This window comes from Palaemon carinicauda, chromosome 3 (genome assembly GCF_036898095.1).
Source record: "Palaemon carinicauda isolate YSFRI2023 chromosome 3, ASM3689809v2, whole genome shotgun sequence".
Lineage (NCBI taxonomy): Eukaryota > Metazoa > Arthropoda > Malacostraca > Decapoda > Palaemonidae > Palaemon > Palaemon carinicauda.
Genome location: NC_090727.1, coordinates 142,905,376 through 142,925,848, shown reverse-complemented (window position 1 = coordinate 142,925,848; position 20,473 = coordinate 142,905,376). Strand labels below are relative to the sequence as shown.

At 41.2% G+C, this 20,473-nt stretch overlaps 1 protein-coding gene across 2 annotated transcripts in view; it reads left to right on the top strand.

Moving 5' to 3' along the window:
- The window catches only part of TFAM (mitochondrial transcription factor A), a 94,155-nt gene that overhangs the window by 69,676 nt on the left and 4,006 nt on the right, over nucleotides 1-20,473 (top strand). For both annotated transcript variants that reach the window (XM_068370789.1, XM_068370788.1), the window contains exons 3-6: nucleotides 5,431-5,576; nucleotides 6,212-6,314; nucleotides 15,051-15,255; nucleotides 16,201-16,325. In XM_068370789.1, coding sequence (XP_068226890.1) covers nucleotides 5,431-5,576; nucleotides 6,212-6,314; nucleotides 15,051-15,255; nucleotides 16,201-16,325 — 579 coding nt within the window. The remainder of the gene's footprint in view (nucleotides 1-5,430; nucleotides 5,577-6,211; nucleotides 6,315-15,050; nucleotides 15,256-16,200; nucleotides 16,326-20,473) is intronic.

Genomic DNA, 20,473 nt, shown 5'->3' with positions numbered 1-20,473 from the left:
TGCCTTTACTAGACTCGTCCTCGTACGCTCGTCTAAGAGAGCTTTGCGGCTGATAGGAGACTGGTTAGAGTCCAAGAAGAGTTTAGGGAAGACAGCATTTGCCTTTCCCCCAGCTAAACTCTCTTCTAGATCGAGCGTCTGGTATGCCACGGGAGAAGTTCTCGGCTTGGGAGTTCCTGCCTCTGCCCAGGGCGACTTCTCAAGTCTTGTAGACTCTCCCCGACGCCTTGCCATGAGACGCTCGAAGATTTGTTGGTCATCATCGGACCTGGACCACCTTATGAAAGGGATCTTTAGGGCTTTTGAAGTCTTTAACTTTTTAGACTGGTGCTTAGGAGCCCTGAGCAGGAAAATCTCTTCGACAGATAAAGATCTTTCTTTGCTCATTATGTCCTGCATGGACAAGGCCGTCCGTGATGGGTCCAATGAGCTAGCTGCCTCATTCACGTCCGGAGTCCTGAAAAAGCGAGAGTCTCTCTGCTTGTTCCTGTCTGCTGGAGTTACACCATGCCAGAGATCTGAGCTTCTCTTTGCTCCCCTTTCCAAGTGCCTGTTTCCAGAAGTCTTGATAAAGGAAATTGCTGCTTCGTTAGTGCAGAAGGACACTCACGATCTAGTTGCGTCCTCAGCTCGCAAAGCCCCCCCTTTGCCTTCAGCTTCCGCTAGACCGAGGATAGACACTCCAGCGTCTCGCTTTATTCCGCCCTTTCGTGGCAGAGCCTCCAGCAGAGGAGGTGCTCGTGCCGAAGGGAAGCGAGGGAAGAGGAAAGGATCCAAGTCCTCTAAGGGCAGAGTCTGACTGCCCGCAACTTCAGACAGCAGTGGGAGCCAGACTCAAGAACTTCTGGCAAGCCTGGGAGAGGAGAGGCGCAGATTCACAATCTGTGAAGTTACTCAGAGAGGGGTACAAAATCCCTTTTGTACGCAAACCCCCTCTAGCAACGTCTCCCATCGATCTCTCTCCCAGGTACAGAGAGGAAGAAAAGAGACAAGCCCTGAAACTGGAAGTGTCTCTTTTGCTAGAGAAGGGAGCGGTGGTCAAAGTCTCGGACCTTCAATCACCGGGATTCTACAACCGCCTCTTCCTAGTTTCAAAGAAGACAGGAGGGTGGAGACCGGTGCTAGACGTCAGTGCTCTGAATGTCTTTGTCACAAAGACGAAGTTCTCCATGGAGACCACAAAGTCAGTCTTAGCAGCGGTCAGAAGGGAAGACTGGATGGTCTCCCTAGACCTAAGGGACGCCTACTTCCACGTCCCCATTCACTCAGACTCCCAACCTTTTCTGAGATTCGTTTTCGAAAATGTGGTCTACCAGTTTCGGGCCCTGTGCTTTGGCCTAAGCGCAGCTCCTCTCGTGTTTACGAGGCTGATGAGGAATGTGGCCAAATTCCTCCACTTATCGGACATCCGAGCCTCCCTTTATTTGGACGACTGGCTTCTCAGAGCCTCTTCCAGTCGTCGCTGTCTGAAGGATCTCAAGTGGACTCTAGATCTGACCAAGGAATTGGGACTCCTAGTCAATTTGGAAAAGTCGCAACTGGTCCCATCGCAAACTATTGTGTATTTAGGGATGGAGATTCACAGTCTAGCTTTTCGGGCTTTTCCGTCGGCCCCCAGAATAAGTCAAGCCCTGTTATTCATCCAGAACATGCTGAAGAAGGAACGCTGCTCAGTCAGGCTGTGGATGAGTCTGGTAGGGACGCTGTCATCCCTGGAACAATTTGTGTCACTAGGAAGACTACACCTCCGTCCGCTTCAATACCATCTAGCTTTTCACTGGAAAAAGGACAAGACGCTAGAAGCGGTCTCGATCCCGATTTCCGAAAAGATGAAGTCTTGTCTGACTTGGTGGAAGGACAATATCAACCTAAGAGAGGGTCTTCCCCTGGCTGTTCAGACTCCCAACCACGTTCTCTTCTCGGACGCATCAGACGTGGGCTGGGGCGCGACACTAGACGGTCGGGAATGCTCAGGACTGTGGAACTCGAGTCAGAGGAGCATGCATATCAACTGCAAGGAGCTGTTGGCAGTACATCTGGCCTTGAAAAGCTTCAAGTCTCTCCTTCGAGGCAAAGTGGTGGAAGTAAACTCAGACAACACCACGGCCTTGGCGTACATCTCCAAACAAGGAGGTACCCACTCACTGACGCTGTACAAGATCGCAAGGGACCTGCTCATCTGGTCAAAAGGTCAAGACATCTCCCTAGTAACGAGGTTCATCCAAGGCAACTTGAATGTCATTGCAGATTGTCTCAGTCGGAAAGGGCAAGTAATTCCAACAGAATGGACCCTCCACAAGGATGTGTGCAAGAGACTTTGGGCCACTTGGGGCCAACCAACCATAGATCTCTTTGCAACCTCGTTGACCAAGAGGCTTCCCATCTATTGCTCCCCAGTCCCGGACCCAGCAGCAATACATATAGATGCCTTCCTCCTAGATTGGTCACATCTGGATCTCTACGCATTCCCACCGTTCAAGATTGTCAACAAGGTACTGCAGAAGTTCGCCTCTCACGAAGGGACAAGGTTGACGTTAGTTGCTCCCCTTTGGCCCGCGAGAGAATGGTTCACCGAGGTACTTCGATGGCTAGTAGACGTTCCCAGAAGTCTTCCTCTAAGGGTGGACCTTCTACGTCAGCCTCACGTAAAGAAGGTACACCAAAGCCTCCTCGCTCTTTGTCTGACTGCCTTCTGACTATCGAAAGACTCTCGAGAGCTAGAGGCTTTTCGAAGGAGGCAGCCAGTGCGATTGCTAGAGCAAGGAGAGCATCCACCATTAGAGTCTACTAGTCGAAGTGGGAAGTCTTCCGAGACTGGTGCAAGTCAGTTTCTGTATCCTCGACCAGTACCTCTGTAGCTCAAATAGCTGATTTTCTCTTATACCTGAGAAAAGGACGATCCCTTTCAGCTCCCACTATCAAGGGCTACAGAAGCATGTTGGCATCGGTCTTCCGGCATAGAGGCTTAGATCTTTCCAACAATAAAGATCTTCAAGACCTCCTTAAGTCTTTTGAGACCACCAAGGAGCGTCGTTTGGCTACCCCTGGATGGAATTTAGACGTGCTAAGATTCCTCATGTCAGACAGGTTTGAGCCGTTACAATCAGCCTCCCTGAAAGATCTCACTCTAAAGACTCTTTTCCTGGTATGCTTAGCCTCGGCTAAAAGAGTCAGTGAGATTCATGCCTTCAGCAAGAACATCGGATTTTCGTCAGAAAAAGCCACCTGTTTGCTACAACTTGGTTTTCTAGCCAAAAATGAGCTGCCTTCTCGGCCTTGGCCTAAATCTTTCGATATTCCCAGCTTATCGGAGATTGTAGGCAATGAACTAGAAAGAGTCTTATGCCCTGTGAGAGCTCTTAAGTTCTATTTAAAGCGTACCAAACCTTTACGAGGCCAATCTGAAGCTTTATGGTGTTCAGTTAAGAAACCATCTTTGCCTTTGTCAAAGAATGCTTTATCTTTCTTTATCAGATTGTTAATACGAGAAGCTCATTCACATCTGAGTGAGGAAGACCGAGCTTTGCTTAAGGTAAAGACGCACGAAGTTAGAGCTGTTGCAACTTCCGTGGCCTTTAAGCAAAATAGATCTCTGCGAAGTATAATGGACGCAACCTATTGGAGAAGCAAGTCAGTGTTCGCGTCTTTTTATCTAAAGGATGTCCAGTCTCTTTACGAGAACTGCTACACACTGGGACCATTCGTAGCAGCGAGTGCAGTAGTGGGTGAGGGCTCAACCACTACAATTCCCTAATTCCATATCCTTTTAATCTTTCTCTTGAAATGTTTTTAATGTTGTTTTTATGGGTTGTGCGGAAGGCTAAGAAGCCTTTCGCATCCTGGTTGATTTGGCGGGTGGTCAAAGTCATTTCTTGAGAGCGCCTAGATTAGGGGTTTGATGAGGTCCTGTTGTATGGGTTGCAGCCCTTGATACTCCAGCTCCTAGGGGTCTATCAGCATCCTAAGAGGATCGCAAGGCTCCGTAAGGAAGACGTACTTAGAAGGCAGAGTAATCGTTCAAGTCGACTTCCTTACCAGGTACCTATTTATTTTGTTTTTGTTATTTTGATAACTTCTAAAATGAAATAAAAACTCTTAGCTCATAAAATGTAAACATATTTTACTGGTCTCTACCCACCATCCTGGGTGTGAATCAGCTATATATTCACCGGCTAAGTTAAATATTTAAAAATTATATTTTAATTATAAAATAAATTTTTGAATATACTTACCCGGTGAATATATAAATTAAATGACCCTCCCTTCCTCCCCAATAGAGACGCAGTGGAACGAGGAGAAAATTGAGTCTTTGTTTACATAGAGCTTGGTATCTGGCCGACAGATGGCGCTGATGGGCACACCCGCAACCTGTATAGCGATCGCTGGCGAGTTTTTTTGTACAGTTTTTGTCTGTCGAGCAACAGAGTTGCAGCTATATATTCACCGGGTAAGTATATTCAAAAATTTATTTTATAATTAAAATATCATTTCACACCTCAACCACCTCGGAAGCCCTAGGTGACAGCTATAATTTGGCTACAAAGTGGTGTGACTGTGGGGCAGGTTTCCCGCTGCCCACCGGTAACTACTGACCCCTTGCTATAAATTTTTACTGAAACATTCTGCTATTGAAGGACTCAAGTTTGTATACTTAGGAAAAAAATATAAGGTACAGTACTGTAATTTAAAAATTTGTGATGTTAAAACCTATTAAATGATGGTTATGTGGCTATAGTAAACAGTAATAGTGTTTTATTTTTATCCAGTATGTTTCATGTACAGTAGTAACTTTGCCAGTAAGGTTTTCTGTTTTAACTTGTCTGTATGTAAAAAAAAATATGATAAAATAAGATCCAAGCAAAGATGGCAGTCATGACTAGAAACAAGGAACTAGGTTTGGAAAAATATGGAAATGTAACCTTGTAGGTCCGGGACATTTATGAAAGTTCACATCATTAGATTTATACTTGTTTGTATCCCGGTATCATAGCCTTGTATAGAATTGGCAATTTTTTTTTCACATTTTGAAATTTTAACTGGCAAGGTGCTCTAGTATTCATCTATTTAGTTTTTACATTTTTAAAGAACAACACGACATACTAAAAGGGCATTTGTGTGTGTTATTACAGTATTATTATTATTATTATTATTATTATTATTATTATTACTAGCTAAGCTACAACCCTTGTTGGAAAAGCAAGATGCTATAATCCCAAGTGCTCCAACAGGGAAAAATAGCCCAGTAAGGATAGGAAATAAGGAAATCAATAAAGAAATATAAGAAGTAATGAATAATTAAAATAAGATATTTTAAAAACATTAACAACAGTATATAGATATTTCATATATAAACTATAAAAAAAAGACTCATTTTGCTGTGAACTTTTTTAATAGTAACTATTTTTTTCACATGAATGTTTTGTTTACCAGGTTGATACCGGTTGCTACAAAGAAAACTGTAGCGGAGGAGCTCGGTTTACCACCCCCACCAAAACGACCATCCAGTGCCTACCTAAGATGGTTAAGTGAATTCAGGGAGAAGTATCAACGGATGTATCCCAGGTTAACCTTTATGGGTATGTACATACTGTACAGTACCATGTAATATATAAAGTACTGTACTGTATTTTATTTTTTCACCAAGTTGGCAGTTGACATTACTATTAGTACAATACTGTACCATAAATTCACCAATTAAGTTTAAATTAGTGTGTGGAGAAATTTTTTTATCTTTGGTTCACAGAATACTTAACCAAATAACCTAGTTATGCTCTTAAGAGTCTATTTAGTGCTACAGTGTTAACAGATTTAACTTTGATCTTTCAAGTCGAGTAAAAACCATGATAATTATCAGGTACTTTTTTTATTTCTAAGGTATATTATTCAATATTTAAAAAAAAGCTCATTATGTAGCAATAATATTGTAAACTGCTGATATAGATTGTAAGGTGACCTCAGAAAGCCTGATATAAAATAGTGATAGGTAGTGTTTTGGGAAGTTGTCTTGTTATATAAAATGTTTTGCTTAATAATTGACAAATTTTAGTTGAAAAGATAAGCATTCATAATTTTATACCGAATACTGTGGTCCATATTACGTAAATCTCATTACACTGTATTTGTGACTCGAATATAGTAGTTTAGCTAGAGTAGTCTATACTTATTGTATGAAGTTCTTAGTGTAAATTCATTATTCTTTTTCTTGCAACAGAGTTAAATAAGAAACTTGCCGAGGCTTGGAATGAATATACACCTCAGCAGAAGGAGAGATGGACTAATTTGTACCGAGAGGAAAAGGAAGCTTTTGACCAAAAGTTAGTTTACTTGTCCATAAGTTTCTAGTTAACTTTAATCTTTTTTTTCCCTGATTGTTTAGACAGATTTCACCATTAAGGAAAGGGCTCTTACACAAGTTTGAATAATAAGTTGTTCCATAACTGGAATACAAACCAACAGTATTTATATGGGTATTACTTTCGGCAAGTACAAGCCATTAGAATTTAGCGAGGGTTAACAACCCATTCCGCTAGTTAGCGGGGGTTAGGGGTGATAGTTAGCTACCGCTTACTCGCTTACCTGTGACTGCTCTTCACTTTACTTTTGGCTCTGAGCGAGAGCGGTTGTTGTCGCTCTTCCTCCTCACCCATTTTTGAACTGCCATTAATCTTTGTCTTTTTAGCTTATGTTTTCTTCTATTCAGGGTATACAGTGTATGAAAACATTCGTAATGTTTTTATATATATATTGTAAGCTTTCTTTACAGTGAATGTTGCGGTTTGTGTGACGAGTGTTAGTACGCCAGGTTCTCAAGGACGTAGAACCTTCCATTCCGATCTTTCTCCCTTGGACATCAGTCATCCCGTTGGTGGATTGCCTTCCGTGTACCTCGACTGCTGACCCGGGGGAATCCTCATCGTTTAGATACTCCTCCGTTTGGCTGTTTTCGTCGCCTTCCCCTCTACGTGTTTTTAGGAGGAATCTGCTTGGGGAAGGGAGTGCAACCCTTTCAGAGCTTTACTTTGGTCTTGCTCTTTCTCATGGTCAATGGTGCCCATTTTAGTGGGTGGCCGGCAGAATACTCTGCGGGGGAACACCTTTCCTGTTCGCGGGTTAGGTTGCGCTTCCGAATGGTTTTCTTCATTAAGTGAAATCATAACTTGTTAATTCAACTTTTCAGCTTCGTTTCGCCCCACTTCCTCCCGAAGGGTTGAGTGGTTCTCCCGTGTAGTTAATTTTCTTGTTAGCTCGTCCTTCTCCGATCTTTGACCTCCAGTCTCGCCGATCGCTGATCTCCAGCTCACCTATAGCCAATCGTCAGCTTGCTGATCGCTAGCTCGTCTTTCTCCAGTCTCGCTGATCTCCAGCTCCCTGATAGCCAATCATCACTAGCTCGCTGATCGCTGGCTCATCGATTACCGATCACCATTTGTTCACTGGTTCGTCGATCTCCAATTACTAGATCGCCGATTGCTAGCTCGCCGATTACCAACTCTCCAATTGTCAAACCTTACTGTACAGTAATCATTCGTTTGACTATCACCAGCACTCTGAGCGCCAATCCAATTTCTGGCTTACTGATCGCCAACTAGTCGATCGTCAAACCATACTGCTGTTCCTCAGGTTATCCGATCATCTGCCAGCTCGCCTATTTTGTGGTGCTCCTGTCGTCAGCATGCCGATCGCTGCATCGTCGGCCTACCTTGCCAGTTCGATGATGGCAAGTCAGCGATTGCCAGTTGCTGATTGTCTGCTCATGCTTTTGCCAATCATCGATGTCCAGGATGCCGATCACTGATCGCTAATAGGCATCTTGCTGATTGCTTTTCGCCTATGACCTCAGACTCTCCTAAGTCTTTTCTGTCCCATGGCCAAGTGGTAATAGCAGCTTAAGGCATAAGAATATGGGAAATGAGGATAATGACAGATTTTACTCTGTAACTTTTCAAACAATTCGTGTAATTAACAAAAAGTAATTAACAAGATTATTGAGCACATAGCTAATCAGTTACGGTAGCATTGAATTTCATTGAAAATGTTAGTCACAATTTACAAAGTTGAATTCAAAATGCAAAATCTTCTAAGTGCTCCATAATAATACATCAGTTACAAAATTCTAGGGTCTAGGAACGGAGAGACACTGCGGGGATTTAGAAAGTCACTTAGTAATCTACATTATGCATATACTGTAATGAATGTCGATAAGGCCAGGATCGGCCTCCGGCGGTGGGATGGTACTAGCAATCTCTGCCTAACTGTCATCAGGGCCACGCTTCCTCCTTATCTTTGGCACGAACCCGAATGTGATATCATGGGTGTCCTCTTGGGTTAATGAAGGGGTGGCTGTCCCAGTTCTTCTTTGGTTTATGTTTCCGTTTCCGCCGCTGCCTCCTCTTCGTCTCTAGCCCTATGGGAAAGGGATAGGTTTCAGCAATATGCCAGATAAGCAAAACATGGGCACCATCCGCTACAACACTGGGCTAATGCAAACTGAGCAATTCAGAGTTTTGAGCAACGGTTTAGTGCCTGCATTCGTCTCGATATTTGTTTTCTTTAGTTTTTCTAACTTTACTTCCTATCCTATGACATGTCGTCTGGCAACTTTTCGGCTCTCGTCAGACCATCTCTCCTTGGCACCTGCTCATCAACGAACTCCAGTTCGTGACTCTAGCTTGTTCCAGCCACCCTTTCGCTGATCCTTCAATGACCGGTTGGCATCCAGCCATTCGCCATTCGTCAGCCTCTCGCGGACTTATCTAGTCGTCAGCCACTCGCGGACTTATCTAGCGTTTCGCCATTCACCTTCGCCTCTTCAATCATCAATTCGCCGGTCGCCGAGTCAACCCACCAATTGACTGCAGATCACCGCTTGCCAACTGACCAGGCAGTCTGCTCGTCAGTCGCCATCCGTTCGCTTTTTGCCAATGGTAAGATATTTGCTGCTCGCTAACGGTTAACTGTTCGCCGCTCGCCAACGGTTAGCCATTTGCCGCTCCCCTACGGTTTATTACTCGTCTTCGGCTCATTGATTGCTTATTTTCCGATCGCCGGCAATTCACCGCTCGGCAGCCCACCGCTCGGCAGCCCACCAGCAGCTTTCAACTACTTGCCAGTCACCCTCTGCCCGATGTTCCCCAGAGAGAGCGGAAGGCAAACAACACCAGCTCCTCTCTGCTCGCTGTTCTTTATCGCGCTGATCCACTAAACAATCGGCAGGCTTACAGCAGTCCCCATCAGCAGCTCGTCGACAGGTGACTACTCGCGTGCACTCTTAGACTGCACAGCGGCCGCAAAAACTAGCCCTTGACCATAGTCAATATTCGCCAGAATGGTGCCACTCTAAGGAACAGCATCACCAGAGCCTCTAGTGGCTTGGTTGAAAGTGACCTGGCCTTTCATTTGAAGGGGCTAGGCTTCGATCCCAGTATGAGATAGCAATTAATTTCTATTTTGCGTTGATTTCCTATCAGGGCATATAAGGTAAGGTCAGGTGTTGCCTGACCCACTTCTCCATCACTTCAGACTGAGTTCTCTCACAGGGAAGAGTCCTTATCCGACTCTTTCTAGCCTTCGTTCATTGAGGAAGTCCAGAGGGATTGCAGGATAGTCTCGAAACCCGGGGAAGATTCCGTCCTTTCCTCTACAGGTGGCCAACATAAGGCTGTAACTCCTGGACTTACGGTACCACCTCACCTGTTAGCGATTGCACACTCAGATGGGAGCGCCACCTCACTTGCTCATGCTCGTGCGCTCCCATATCTGCTTGCGATTGTGCATTCTTGTGGGAGAGCCACCTCACCTGTTTACGATAGCTCACTCCTGCAGGAGCGTCGCCCCACCTGTTAGTGGGAGAACCACCTCACCTGTTCGTGGGAGCGCCACCTCGCCTATTTGTGGGAGCGCCACCTCGCCTGTTTCTGGGAGCGCCACCTCACCTGTGTTTGGGAGTGCCACCTCTCCTGTTTATGTTAACCCCTTTGCTATAATGACATTTGATGTCAAAACATACCTTGTGATACAGACGATGATGTTGGATACGTCATTTACAAATATAAACTATCTGGAGGTTAAAATTACTTGTATAACTCTTATATCGTACAAAAGAGCATAGTACATGGTCATATATTACACAGTTCATATTCGGGAAAATTCACTAAAATATCTCTTGCTCTCACTAAAATTAGCCCCTCCTTTCTTCAGACAACTTTGGGATTCTAGCCTTTATTTCTGATTGTGTAAGAGCTATTTTAGTCTGTTTTTATGTTACTATATAGAATCACACCACACACTAGCCAATGGCTACATTCCCAACCCGAGGCATTACTCAAACCCCACCTCCGACTTTCCCCAGCTTAGACACGTAGGTATCTTCGCATGTCGCCCCACCACTAACTGAGACGCTTGCTATTCTAGTCCTAATTCATGAATATGTAAGGTCTATTTTTGTGTATTTCTATATTGCCATTGATGTTCAAATCACACAAAGTACTGCGTTGCGTTCTCCGCCTCTGACTCCAGTCCCACCCACAATGGCACCAAAACATTTTACTAGTAATTCAAGGTGTTGACACGACGAGCTTTGTTTTCTTTCTTATTTTATTCCTTTTTTCTCGTCATCATTTCTACAAAATATCATCTTCATGTCTTACATCTTTCATATTAGTATTGTTCATTGTTTTCACAAGCAAAAGCTAGCCAACTGTTATTTCCATTTTTTGACGTTTTATGCTGTACGTCATGTTTTTACATGCGCAGTCTCTTATTTCCAGGCCCGTGAAATACCCCAAATGGGAATTGTCCAGTTCATCATGACAGTCACATGCAAGGTGGAATGACAGAACAAACAAATTTTTTGTCTAATGAACTAAATTTATGTAGTCTCTCTCTCTCTCTCTCTCTCTCTCTCTCTCTCTCTCTCTCTCTCTCTCTCTCTCTCTCTCTCTCTCTCATATATTACATTTTTTTTATAACGTAAAGTCCATTATTGCTGATGAGTAGTATTAAATGAATATAGTTTTTTTTTTGTTTTTTTTGCACAAAATCACAGTGCTTTACTATTATTTAGAGAAAATTGTATAGAATAAATTTCTGAAAAATTGTTCTATAATGCCCTCACAATGGATGGAAAAAAATTTTTGTTTTGTAGAGAAATACAATAGAAAATAAAGCACACTTTTGTAAAATTTATTCTGTAATCAGAAGTAAATCAGATAAACATGGAAATGTTGGTTATTATAGAGTATGCATGTATATCCAATGATGACAAATCTCGTATATAGCTGCTTCGTAGTGAAGGGATTAATGTGCTCATTCAATAGCATATCATCTTGTTTCACCAGCCATTCTGAAGGTTAGAAGGAGGTCTTTATCTTCTTGGTTTAACAGTTTGTGGCAAGGACCTAAAATCGAAGCAGCAACGCCTTCAATCCCTCTTACCCTTGACTTACAAAGGTTATTAGCTGAGACTAGAATGACTCCTTCCTGCTCTTGGGGACGACACCACAACTCATCCTTCGGTACAGAAGGAATGAGAGAACATGAAAGGCAGTTTTGTCCTGATTTCATGGAACAATCAGACGCTTGGTCCCATGAGTGGATGAGGCGACCATCCCGGATGCAATCTCATACAGCCAGAATATCAGACCTACCCTATTTTTCAGTAAGAATATATCAGTGGCACAAATGCTACAGGCCAGTCTGGAGCAATCTATCCATGGGAGTATAACCACAAGTTTTTAACTTTTCGTTGGGACCTGTGGTAGGTGTTCATCAGGTTGTGTAGCTTACCTACCTCCCTATGGGATAAGAAGCATGTAGTCTAGGATAACGATTGTACCGTTAGTCTAGGATGATGAGAGGGGGAGTGTCTAGGTCTTTTCCTTCCCCTCCCTTCTGGTACAATGGTCGTTCCGTTATTTGCTGGATGAGATGTTGGTACGGGTGAGCTACCATATCGGGTAACTGTTCTATACAAGTCGGTTATAGAAGTATCTCCCCCTTCCTCTTTATGAGGGTGTGGATAAATTACGTTGGATACATTACGCCTAATTGGCGTTACATCGTGAAATCCTATCCTTCCGAGGTTATAGGTCTTTCCTTAGCAGTCTGCCATTGAACAGAAACGCTCTACAGTATTCTCAGGTGTTGAGAGGTGGTAAGAATTAACACTCCTCAAAGTAATATTACTTTTTATGCTTATAATTTGTATTTATAGTTAGATGTAAGAATATTAATTGATGGAATAAAAAAAATAAATACTACTGTATTTTAATGCAAAAGGCTACATAATATAGAATTGAAACTATTATACATTTATGCATTATTATTCTTATAGTCATTATCAGACTCCTCATCTAGTATTTCATTTATTTAGGCAGCTCATTGTGAAAGAAGTAAAACAAATTACCCTCTCTCCATCAACGTCCAAAGCGCATTGAAAGGAAACCAGACGGTACCAGTTGTTAAAGTCAAGCGACTTAAAGAAAAGTTGCCAGACACCATATAAGTTTCCATTTACAGCTTACATAAGCTGAGTGTTGCCAAGTGGTGTTCCTATACTTAATATATGAGTAAACTTATTATTATGGGACAAGACTTGAAACATGCCTTTAAAGTCATGAACTTAATATCCCGTTGAAGGCAGTACCTATAGTCAATTCTTTTTAGTGAGGGAGATTTGCACTGACTCGCAGGGATGCCCTTTTAGCTGGGAAAAGTTCCCTGATCACTGATTGGTTGAGCAAGATAATTCTAACCAATCAGATACCAGAACACTTTTCCGAGCTAGAAGGGCACCGCTGCGAGTCGGTACAAATGCGCCTCATTAAAAAGAATTGAGTATAGTAGATAATGTTGAAGGTATTATTACGTGGGTGACGCTTAACAGGTTAAAGATACACTCCTATTAAAGGACGAGGGTTTGTATTAATAGAGGAAGAAATCACATATTATAAAAGTAATTTGTATTTTTCTTGATAATAAAAACCTGTCATTTAAAAGTTTCACATGCCACCTCGACCATCTTGCCAGCCCTAGGTGAAGGCCAAAGCGTACTGGCTGGTGAGGGGGCGGGGCTACCAGGACCTCTTTATAAATTTTGACAGCTGAGTTCTAGCCAAGTTGAAAACCACTTAAGGACTCAGGTTTGTATAGTTGGGAAAAATATAAATTACTTTTGAAATTTGTTATATTTATTTATTATTGCTGAAGGACAGATTTTGTTATTAATTTGAGAACAGTGCCAAGAGGATGTAACAAATAAAAGATTAAAATGAGAAGGTTCCTTGCTGAGAAGGAGTCATTTAGTATGGCTGTTATGAATACTGTGAATAAGCTTTTCCCATTTTTATTAGGTATGGGAAAACCCACATCCTGAGCTGTATGTGTTATTTGGGGCTAAAGAAGCCTATTTAATCCCTCTGTACTCCAATTCTCCCTTTATATCAGTGGATTGGCTTATGGTATGTTTACTGCAGTACATGATGCTCCTATATTAAATAATTTAAAAAACTTCTACGAAGGGTGATCGTTTGCATCTTGTCTTGGATAGCAGAGTCAGGATTTTGATGTTTTTTGAAACGGGTTGTTGTGTAAGGCTAGCTCTTAAGAGAGGATTCTTTATTACAGTATGGTAACATAGCTGCTGTTGCTGAATGCAGGGGTGGAGTATTTAGATGCCAATGCCATGTCAGCATTATCTTTTATCTGGTAACAGGGTACCATGTATCTGTTACCTACGTTCAGGGGGTGAGAATTATTTCAGATAAAATATTTGCCACAGGTCTTTCAAATTCCCTCTTTAGGAAAGGAAGGTTTTGTATATCCTGTGAGGGCTTTTAATCGTTTACAAGATTATAATCATTAGGGGTAATGTTTCAAATTTATCCTGTCTGAAAATGCAATTTCCTTTCTTGTTAAAAGTTGGTTCCAAGTATGATGAAAGATTTAAAGGTAATGGTTTAAGATATCAGATGTGCATCTATATCTCTCAAGTTTTGCATTAACCTCCTTTGAAAAGAATTTTGGTAACAGCTTATTGGCATGCTGTACCTAGTCAGTATTCTGTAAACATTATCATAAGGGATCTTGGTTTGCTTGTTGAGATTTTGGGCTTTAACTACAGTACGACTATAGTGGTTGCTGGTGATGTCAAATTTCTTTTTATTCAATGTTGAATAATTTCAAATTAAATGTTTCATTCTAGTTGCACAGTCTTGGGATTATATAAATAGCGGATTAGGTAATGGGTAATATTTAGGAAAAACAATCTGGAGATTAATCCAAACCTTAGTTTGAGCTGGTTGGTTACCAAGAACAAGCCTGCCTGTGATTCTAGGGTATTACAGTAATTAAGTTTCCTTCACTGAATTCTAAATTTATAGACTGTTGGATCTTGCTCAGTTGAGTTTTTTAAATGAATAGTGAAAAATATTTCTAGGAAGGTTTAAAGTAGTTTACAATGTAACCGGAGATTTGTTGTTATACTGTAATATATTACTGTGTATGCTTCATAATATAAATGTAGGAAATATTTGCATTTCACAGAACTAAAGTAGAAGGTATAGAAAGCATTAATTTGTAAAAATTACAATAGTACAAATTATTTTTCTGGTACTGCGGGTCAAAGCTGGATATTTTGCACTTGGTCCCTTTCCTGCTATTGTGTTTGTATTTTTGCTGCAAACTAGAGTGCATGTGTATATATGATTCTCTTGTTTGATGAATTTTTTATGACTTATGAATTAAATCTACGCCAGTCTTGAGAATTATGGATAATTTAGTTCTTGTGTAGTAGTTACTTCCACCATATGGAAATGACATTTGTATTTATATAGTTCATAGATTTTTAATTTAATGTCATGTAAATATGTTTTTAAAGCCTGACTAACTTGGAAATTTGTATTTACAGCCATTGGTTGTTGTTAATACAGTAGTTGTTAGATACTGCATGGATATTTTACTATGAGTTGGAGACTACTGGGATGTGAAAGCACTGTTTGTGCCAGTTAAATAAGTCGGAGATGAAGCTCTACTGATTCAAATATATTTTACAGATATGAGATGTATATGAAAAATTTAACTCCAGAGCAGATAGAGAGCATAAACAAGTTAAAGAAGCAGCGTTCGGTAGATAAGATAAAACGGCAGGTAAAGAGAGACAAGAAAAGAGACAGCGAAGAGTTGGGCAAGCCTAAGCATCCAGGCAATGCATTTACGTTATACTTGTTAAGTCAAGATCGAGGTGGTGCTATTCTGAAGGTAGGTTATTTTATTTTTGCATTTTCATTTAAAGCCCTCGCACACACGGCAATTTTTAGTGCATGGTAGCTGCCATTGTTTCGTGACGAGAAGTAGAACTCTCGTGTTTCTATATGCGAGTGCGCGCACAAGCCAATTTTTAGAGGCTTCACAGCTGTGGCAGCTACCGTCCATTGAAAATTGGCCTGTGTGTGGGAGCCCTTAGTCTTCATGTTGTTAGCTACCTTGGTAAAATCATGTTGGAACTCGGTCAGAATTAAGTACTGGTGTGTGGATACAAAGAGTAAAGCTCATCTATTATTCGAGTTGAACAGTTTTATAATTAAAAGATTACATTTAATGTTTGTAAAATTAATAACCCTTTAAAGAGACATTTTGAAAGTTATAACTTTTTGCTCTTGTATGATGAGCTTGTTTCACAAGGGGAGTTCTATTTCAAAGGGTTACTTTAGACTTCTGGTTTTACCTGATCTAATAACAACTTATTTTTTATATAATTTTGTTTATACCTGTACAGAATATAGCCTCAAGGGATAGTTTTATAGTTGTATCATGAAGCATTTCATATTGGAATGGGGGGTTACTAATTTCTAAAATTATTGGCTTGTCTTAATGGGGGCAGTTATTGACAGTTGCATACATTAGCATATGCCTGTAGTATTTGTTCGTTAATAATTTTTATACAATTATTACAATTAGATAAAAATTAAATTCCTTTCAAATAGCTCTTCCACTAACTGTTTATCATCTTACATTAGTAAAAAAAGGCTGTTTCATAATAAATGTCAATTTTAATATTGGTTGTAACTGTATTTGTTCTATATACTGTAAAAAGTTATTCATTGTCAGTTCTGGGTATACATTTTTTGTTTGTCTTGCCAAATTCAAGTTACAGACTTATACTGTATATGGCAATTAGTGGTTCAGTTTTAATTTATTTTTCAGGATTTTTTGCATGGAGCAGCTACTAGATGGAAGCAGCTGCCAGAGTCGGATCTAAAATATTTCAAAGATAAGGCAGCAGAAGCACGTGAGCGATACCAAAAAGAATTACACGAATGGGAAATGAAGTAAGTTATATTACTGGATAATTTAATTTTCTACTATATATAGTATTTTAAGAGGTACTTTAAATCATGGTTAAGTGTATAGTTCTGTTTTAAATTTATTCAGATTAACTAAACAAACCAGCTTGTAACTACTGGTGACAGAAATGATAATGAAAATGGTAACTTGCATACTGATTTGAAAGAACCAAAGTACAGTAATAAGTATTGTTTATTACTTCTTGTATACAGACAACTTGTTTCTAATTAGGGCAAACATTAATTCCTTGACCGAGTGAACAGGCTCTGATCAGTTTTTATTTAATAGTCATGCTCCAACTTCTTTCATCTGGATGGAAAGTTGTTATAGCTGTATGGCACCACCTTCTTCTCTGTTTATACAGTACATGCGTTTCAGTCCTACGTGGATGGTCTTATTACTTCTGACTTTATAGTGGCTCCATCTTCTTGCTTCTGGCTGAGGGTGACTGGGTAGCACATTCATCTCCCATTTAGGAGATTTTGGTTTTCGTAGCATTATTTCCTCCATCTACTATACTTAGATAATTTTTTCTGGGTTTCACCTTCGCCCATCTATTAGTTTTTGACCTTGAAACATCACTTGAATTGGGTAGTGTTATTTTCCCTCCTTTGTTTGGAGTGAGAACATGCTAGTGAGCTCCCTGTTAATGGAAATATTTAACTTTGATTTGTGGCATAGCCTCACTTCCTACTGAAAAACAAGCCTTTTTGATATCGCCTTTCTCCTCCAGGTTGGATAAGTTTGACTGTAGGTCCAGGTTGGATAAGTTTGACTGTAGGTCCCTATCTTTTTACATCTGACAAGAGAGCATGCCTTAAGGTTTATTCCTGTTTTAGCATGTCAGCATTGTACTATTTCTGCCTGAACAAGTTTACTTGAGTATATTGTCATTTGACCTCATCACCTGCCCTCTGGCTTGGGAGCTAGGGTTAGCAGCACAATCTTTTTACTCTTCACTGAGGATGAACTTGGCTAATTTTCCCATGTAGCTTTTTTTTTACTGTTGTGGATGATATACAGCTTGCATTGTTAATTTTTTTCCTATAGTTATTCATCCTGTTTGGTGTAATCATCTGGATTTCTTGCTTGTGGAGAGATGTCTATAATGTGTTTGGTGATGAATATTAGTTATTTGGTTTGGTTCATTTCCCTGAAAGAGTTTAGAGCTTCATTAAACAGGCACATTGTTTTTTTAAGTTTAGGAACTTGTCTTGGTTATACCATACTTCAGCTTCCTTAACAAGGCTCAGTTGTTTACCTCATTGTCAAAAGCCTCTTCCTCTTTGAGTGTTTGGCAAGATGATAGCACCTTCCTTCTTTTAGTTAGCTAGTAGTAATCCTGGTGAAATTCTTTCTAACTAAGAAGTCTGGCTAGGTGAACCTGGTTTTCTTCTATTAATAAGAGTGTGTAGCTTAATATTATCCACCTTTCTTCTGGTCAGAAAAGGTTGTCTGTGCAGTTCCATTGTTCTGGCAGTTGAGCAAGGCAACACTACCATTTATCTACTTGACAAGTTATTCGTAGTGCCACTTTCAACCTCCTGCTAAGAAGTTTGGCTTTATTACGATCATCATCTTTAGTCTTTAACTGCTAATAAGATTGGGCTGTTGATGTGCTACACAGTAAATTCTGTTTCCTTGGAGATTTTAGATTTCTTGTTTGGGATAGGCTGCATTATGACTCTAATGCTTGTTAGCAGTACATTTCTTTCCTTTCATAGGAAACTTTGGCAGCAGGAGAACTAGGCTGGTTGGCATTATGCATCAACATTTTTTTCTGGCTTGATTTTAGAGTCTTGGTAGCATCAACTTTCTTAATATAAGGTTGAATGCTTTTGCTTGTTGGAAAAGTCACAATTCTCATAAAACTTGGCTTGATGGGATTACTTTCCCTTCTTTTGGCTAGATGTTTTTTTTTCTGATTTGTAAAATATATTTGATTGGAGAATAGAAGCTGGTGGTATCACATTCCTTTTTATGTCCTGTATATTGTCAGCTTCATAGTAATTATCAAATCTGGCTTTCGTTTTTGTGACAATACTAAACCGTAATTCAGGTGGGACCGCTTGATGTGGCAAAATGTCTCTTGCCAAGTGTATCTCTTGCCAAGTGTATCGCAATTGTTGCCATTCTCATCTTCCTTTTGTAGTGTTATTTACTTGCCTTTATACCACCACCACTTATCTGGATAAAGTGAATGGGTTGGAATATTTGTAACTCCCAGCTGGAAAAGTCTCCTGCTCTTAAGGCACCATCTTATACTTAACAAGTGGAGAAATTTGACTTGAAGCTTAACTCTTCAGCTGGCTGAAAATATCCAGCTTTAATTTGGTATTATTCACCTGCCATGTGACTAGTAATTAGATTTCTAATTCACAATGATTTAACTCCATGAGACCACCTTTCTCCTTTTCTTTTGAGGAGTGTGGGTGGCTTTGGGGTAATGGATGCTTATTCCTTTAGAAGATATTGCCTTTGTGGCAGCTTCATATCCTTTCTAAATGGGAAGCTTGGCTTTAATGGTAGCATGGCTCACTATTTTCTGGGAAGCTTGGCTTTAATGGTAGCATGGCTCACTATTTTTCTGGCTAGAAACAGCCTTGGGCCACCCCACTTTCCTTATGAAGTGTGAATATATAGTCTTTAACCTGTTTAGGGTCTTTTTTTTTCCCTTGAGAGTGTGTCTATGTTCCCAGCATTTTTAGATTTCATATAGAAAAAGATTGATTGAATAACTTGGCTTTACCATCTTGCAACTTGTTGCCACTACATACTGACACATCTCCTTTTATCTAGAGAATTGGCTCTGTCTCTGTACTGGGCCTGAAACTTCTTAATGTCACTGCATCTGGCATGCTGCTGCCTGCTATTTTCATGCCTGGCCTGCCACTGCCTGTTGTCTATGTGCTGTCAGTGTACATGGCCTTGAAATACTTGATGTCTCTGTGCCTGACCTGAAGATGCTATTGTCTTCAGACCTGGCCTGGCAGAGCCTGCTATCTCTCCATGTTTGTCCTGGAATTGCTGTGATGCCAGTCTAGCCTCAGCTCTTATGGTGTCTTTGGACCTTGCTGAGTTCTGCTTGCTGTCTCCTTGATTGGCCAGCACAGCTTAACACTGTTACCTAGTTTTGTTGTCTTCTGGCACCATGCACTGGCCATTGTCTCTGCTTCTTACTGCTGCCTTGCTATCTCCATGCCGGACTTGATGCTAACCGTTGACTCTGCTTCCAACTAATTTTTTACAGGCTCCATTCCTAGCCTAGCATTGGAGCTGAAAATATTCCTGTCTTCATGCCTTGCCAGATGCTACCCTCTTTCATCTTGCCTGCTTTGGCACTGTCCATTGTCTCTGGACATCATCTGTTGTATTTGGACTAAACTTGTTTACAGGCAGCTGCCTTCTTGCCTGACCTGGGACTTTTCTAGTCTTAAAGCCAGGTTTGGCACCAGGCACTGTTTGCTTTCTCTGTCTCTGTCCCTCATCTGGTATTGTCTGCTGTGTGTCTGGCCGGCTACTGGCCACTTTCTCCTTGCCTTATAGTACAGGCTGCAGTCTCCATGTCTCTGGCATAGCACTTACCCAATGTTTCCATTTATGGCTTGGCACTGCCCGTTGTCTTTGTGCTTCATCAGTAATATCGTGCTGTCACCCTGTTTGGCAGTGAACCCCATGCTGTCTATGCTTCTGACGCAGCTCACTATATCTTTGCCTGTTTGTGCCTAGCCTGCCACTTCCCTTTGTCTCTAAGCTTGGGTAGCACTGGTATTGTCTCAATGCATGGTACTCTACTGTCCACAGAGTCTCTGCCTCATACTCTAAGCCTTGCTGGCCACTGCCAGCTGTCTCCAGGCTGGGCCTGGTAACGCCTGTTGTCTCTGTCCTTTAACCATGGCACCAGCAAAAAATTAGTCTGTTACTGGCTGCTATCTTATTACCTGGCCTGGCACTGCTGTATACTGTGCTAAACCTAGCACTGCGCACTATGTCAGTGCGTGTGTATGGGGCTGACTGCTATCTGCCTGGCCTTCTGCTTCCCCTCCAATCACTACGACTGACTTGGCGCTGGTTGTTGTCTCCTTGATTGTCGAGATGGAAATTTATATTGACTTCGGGCCTGCTTTGGAAA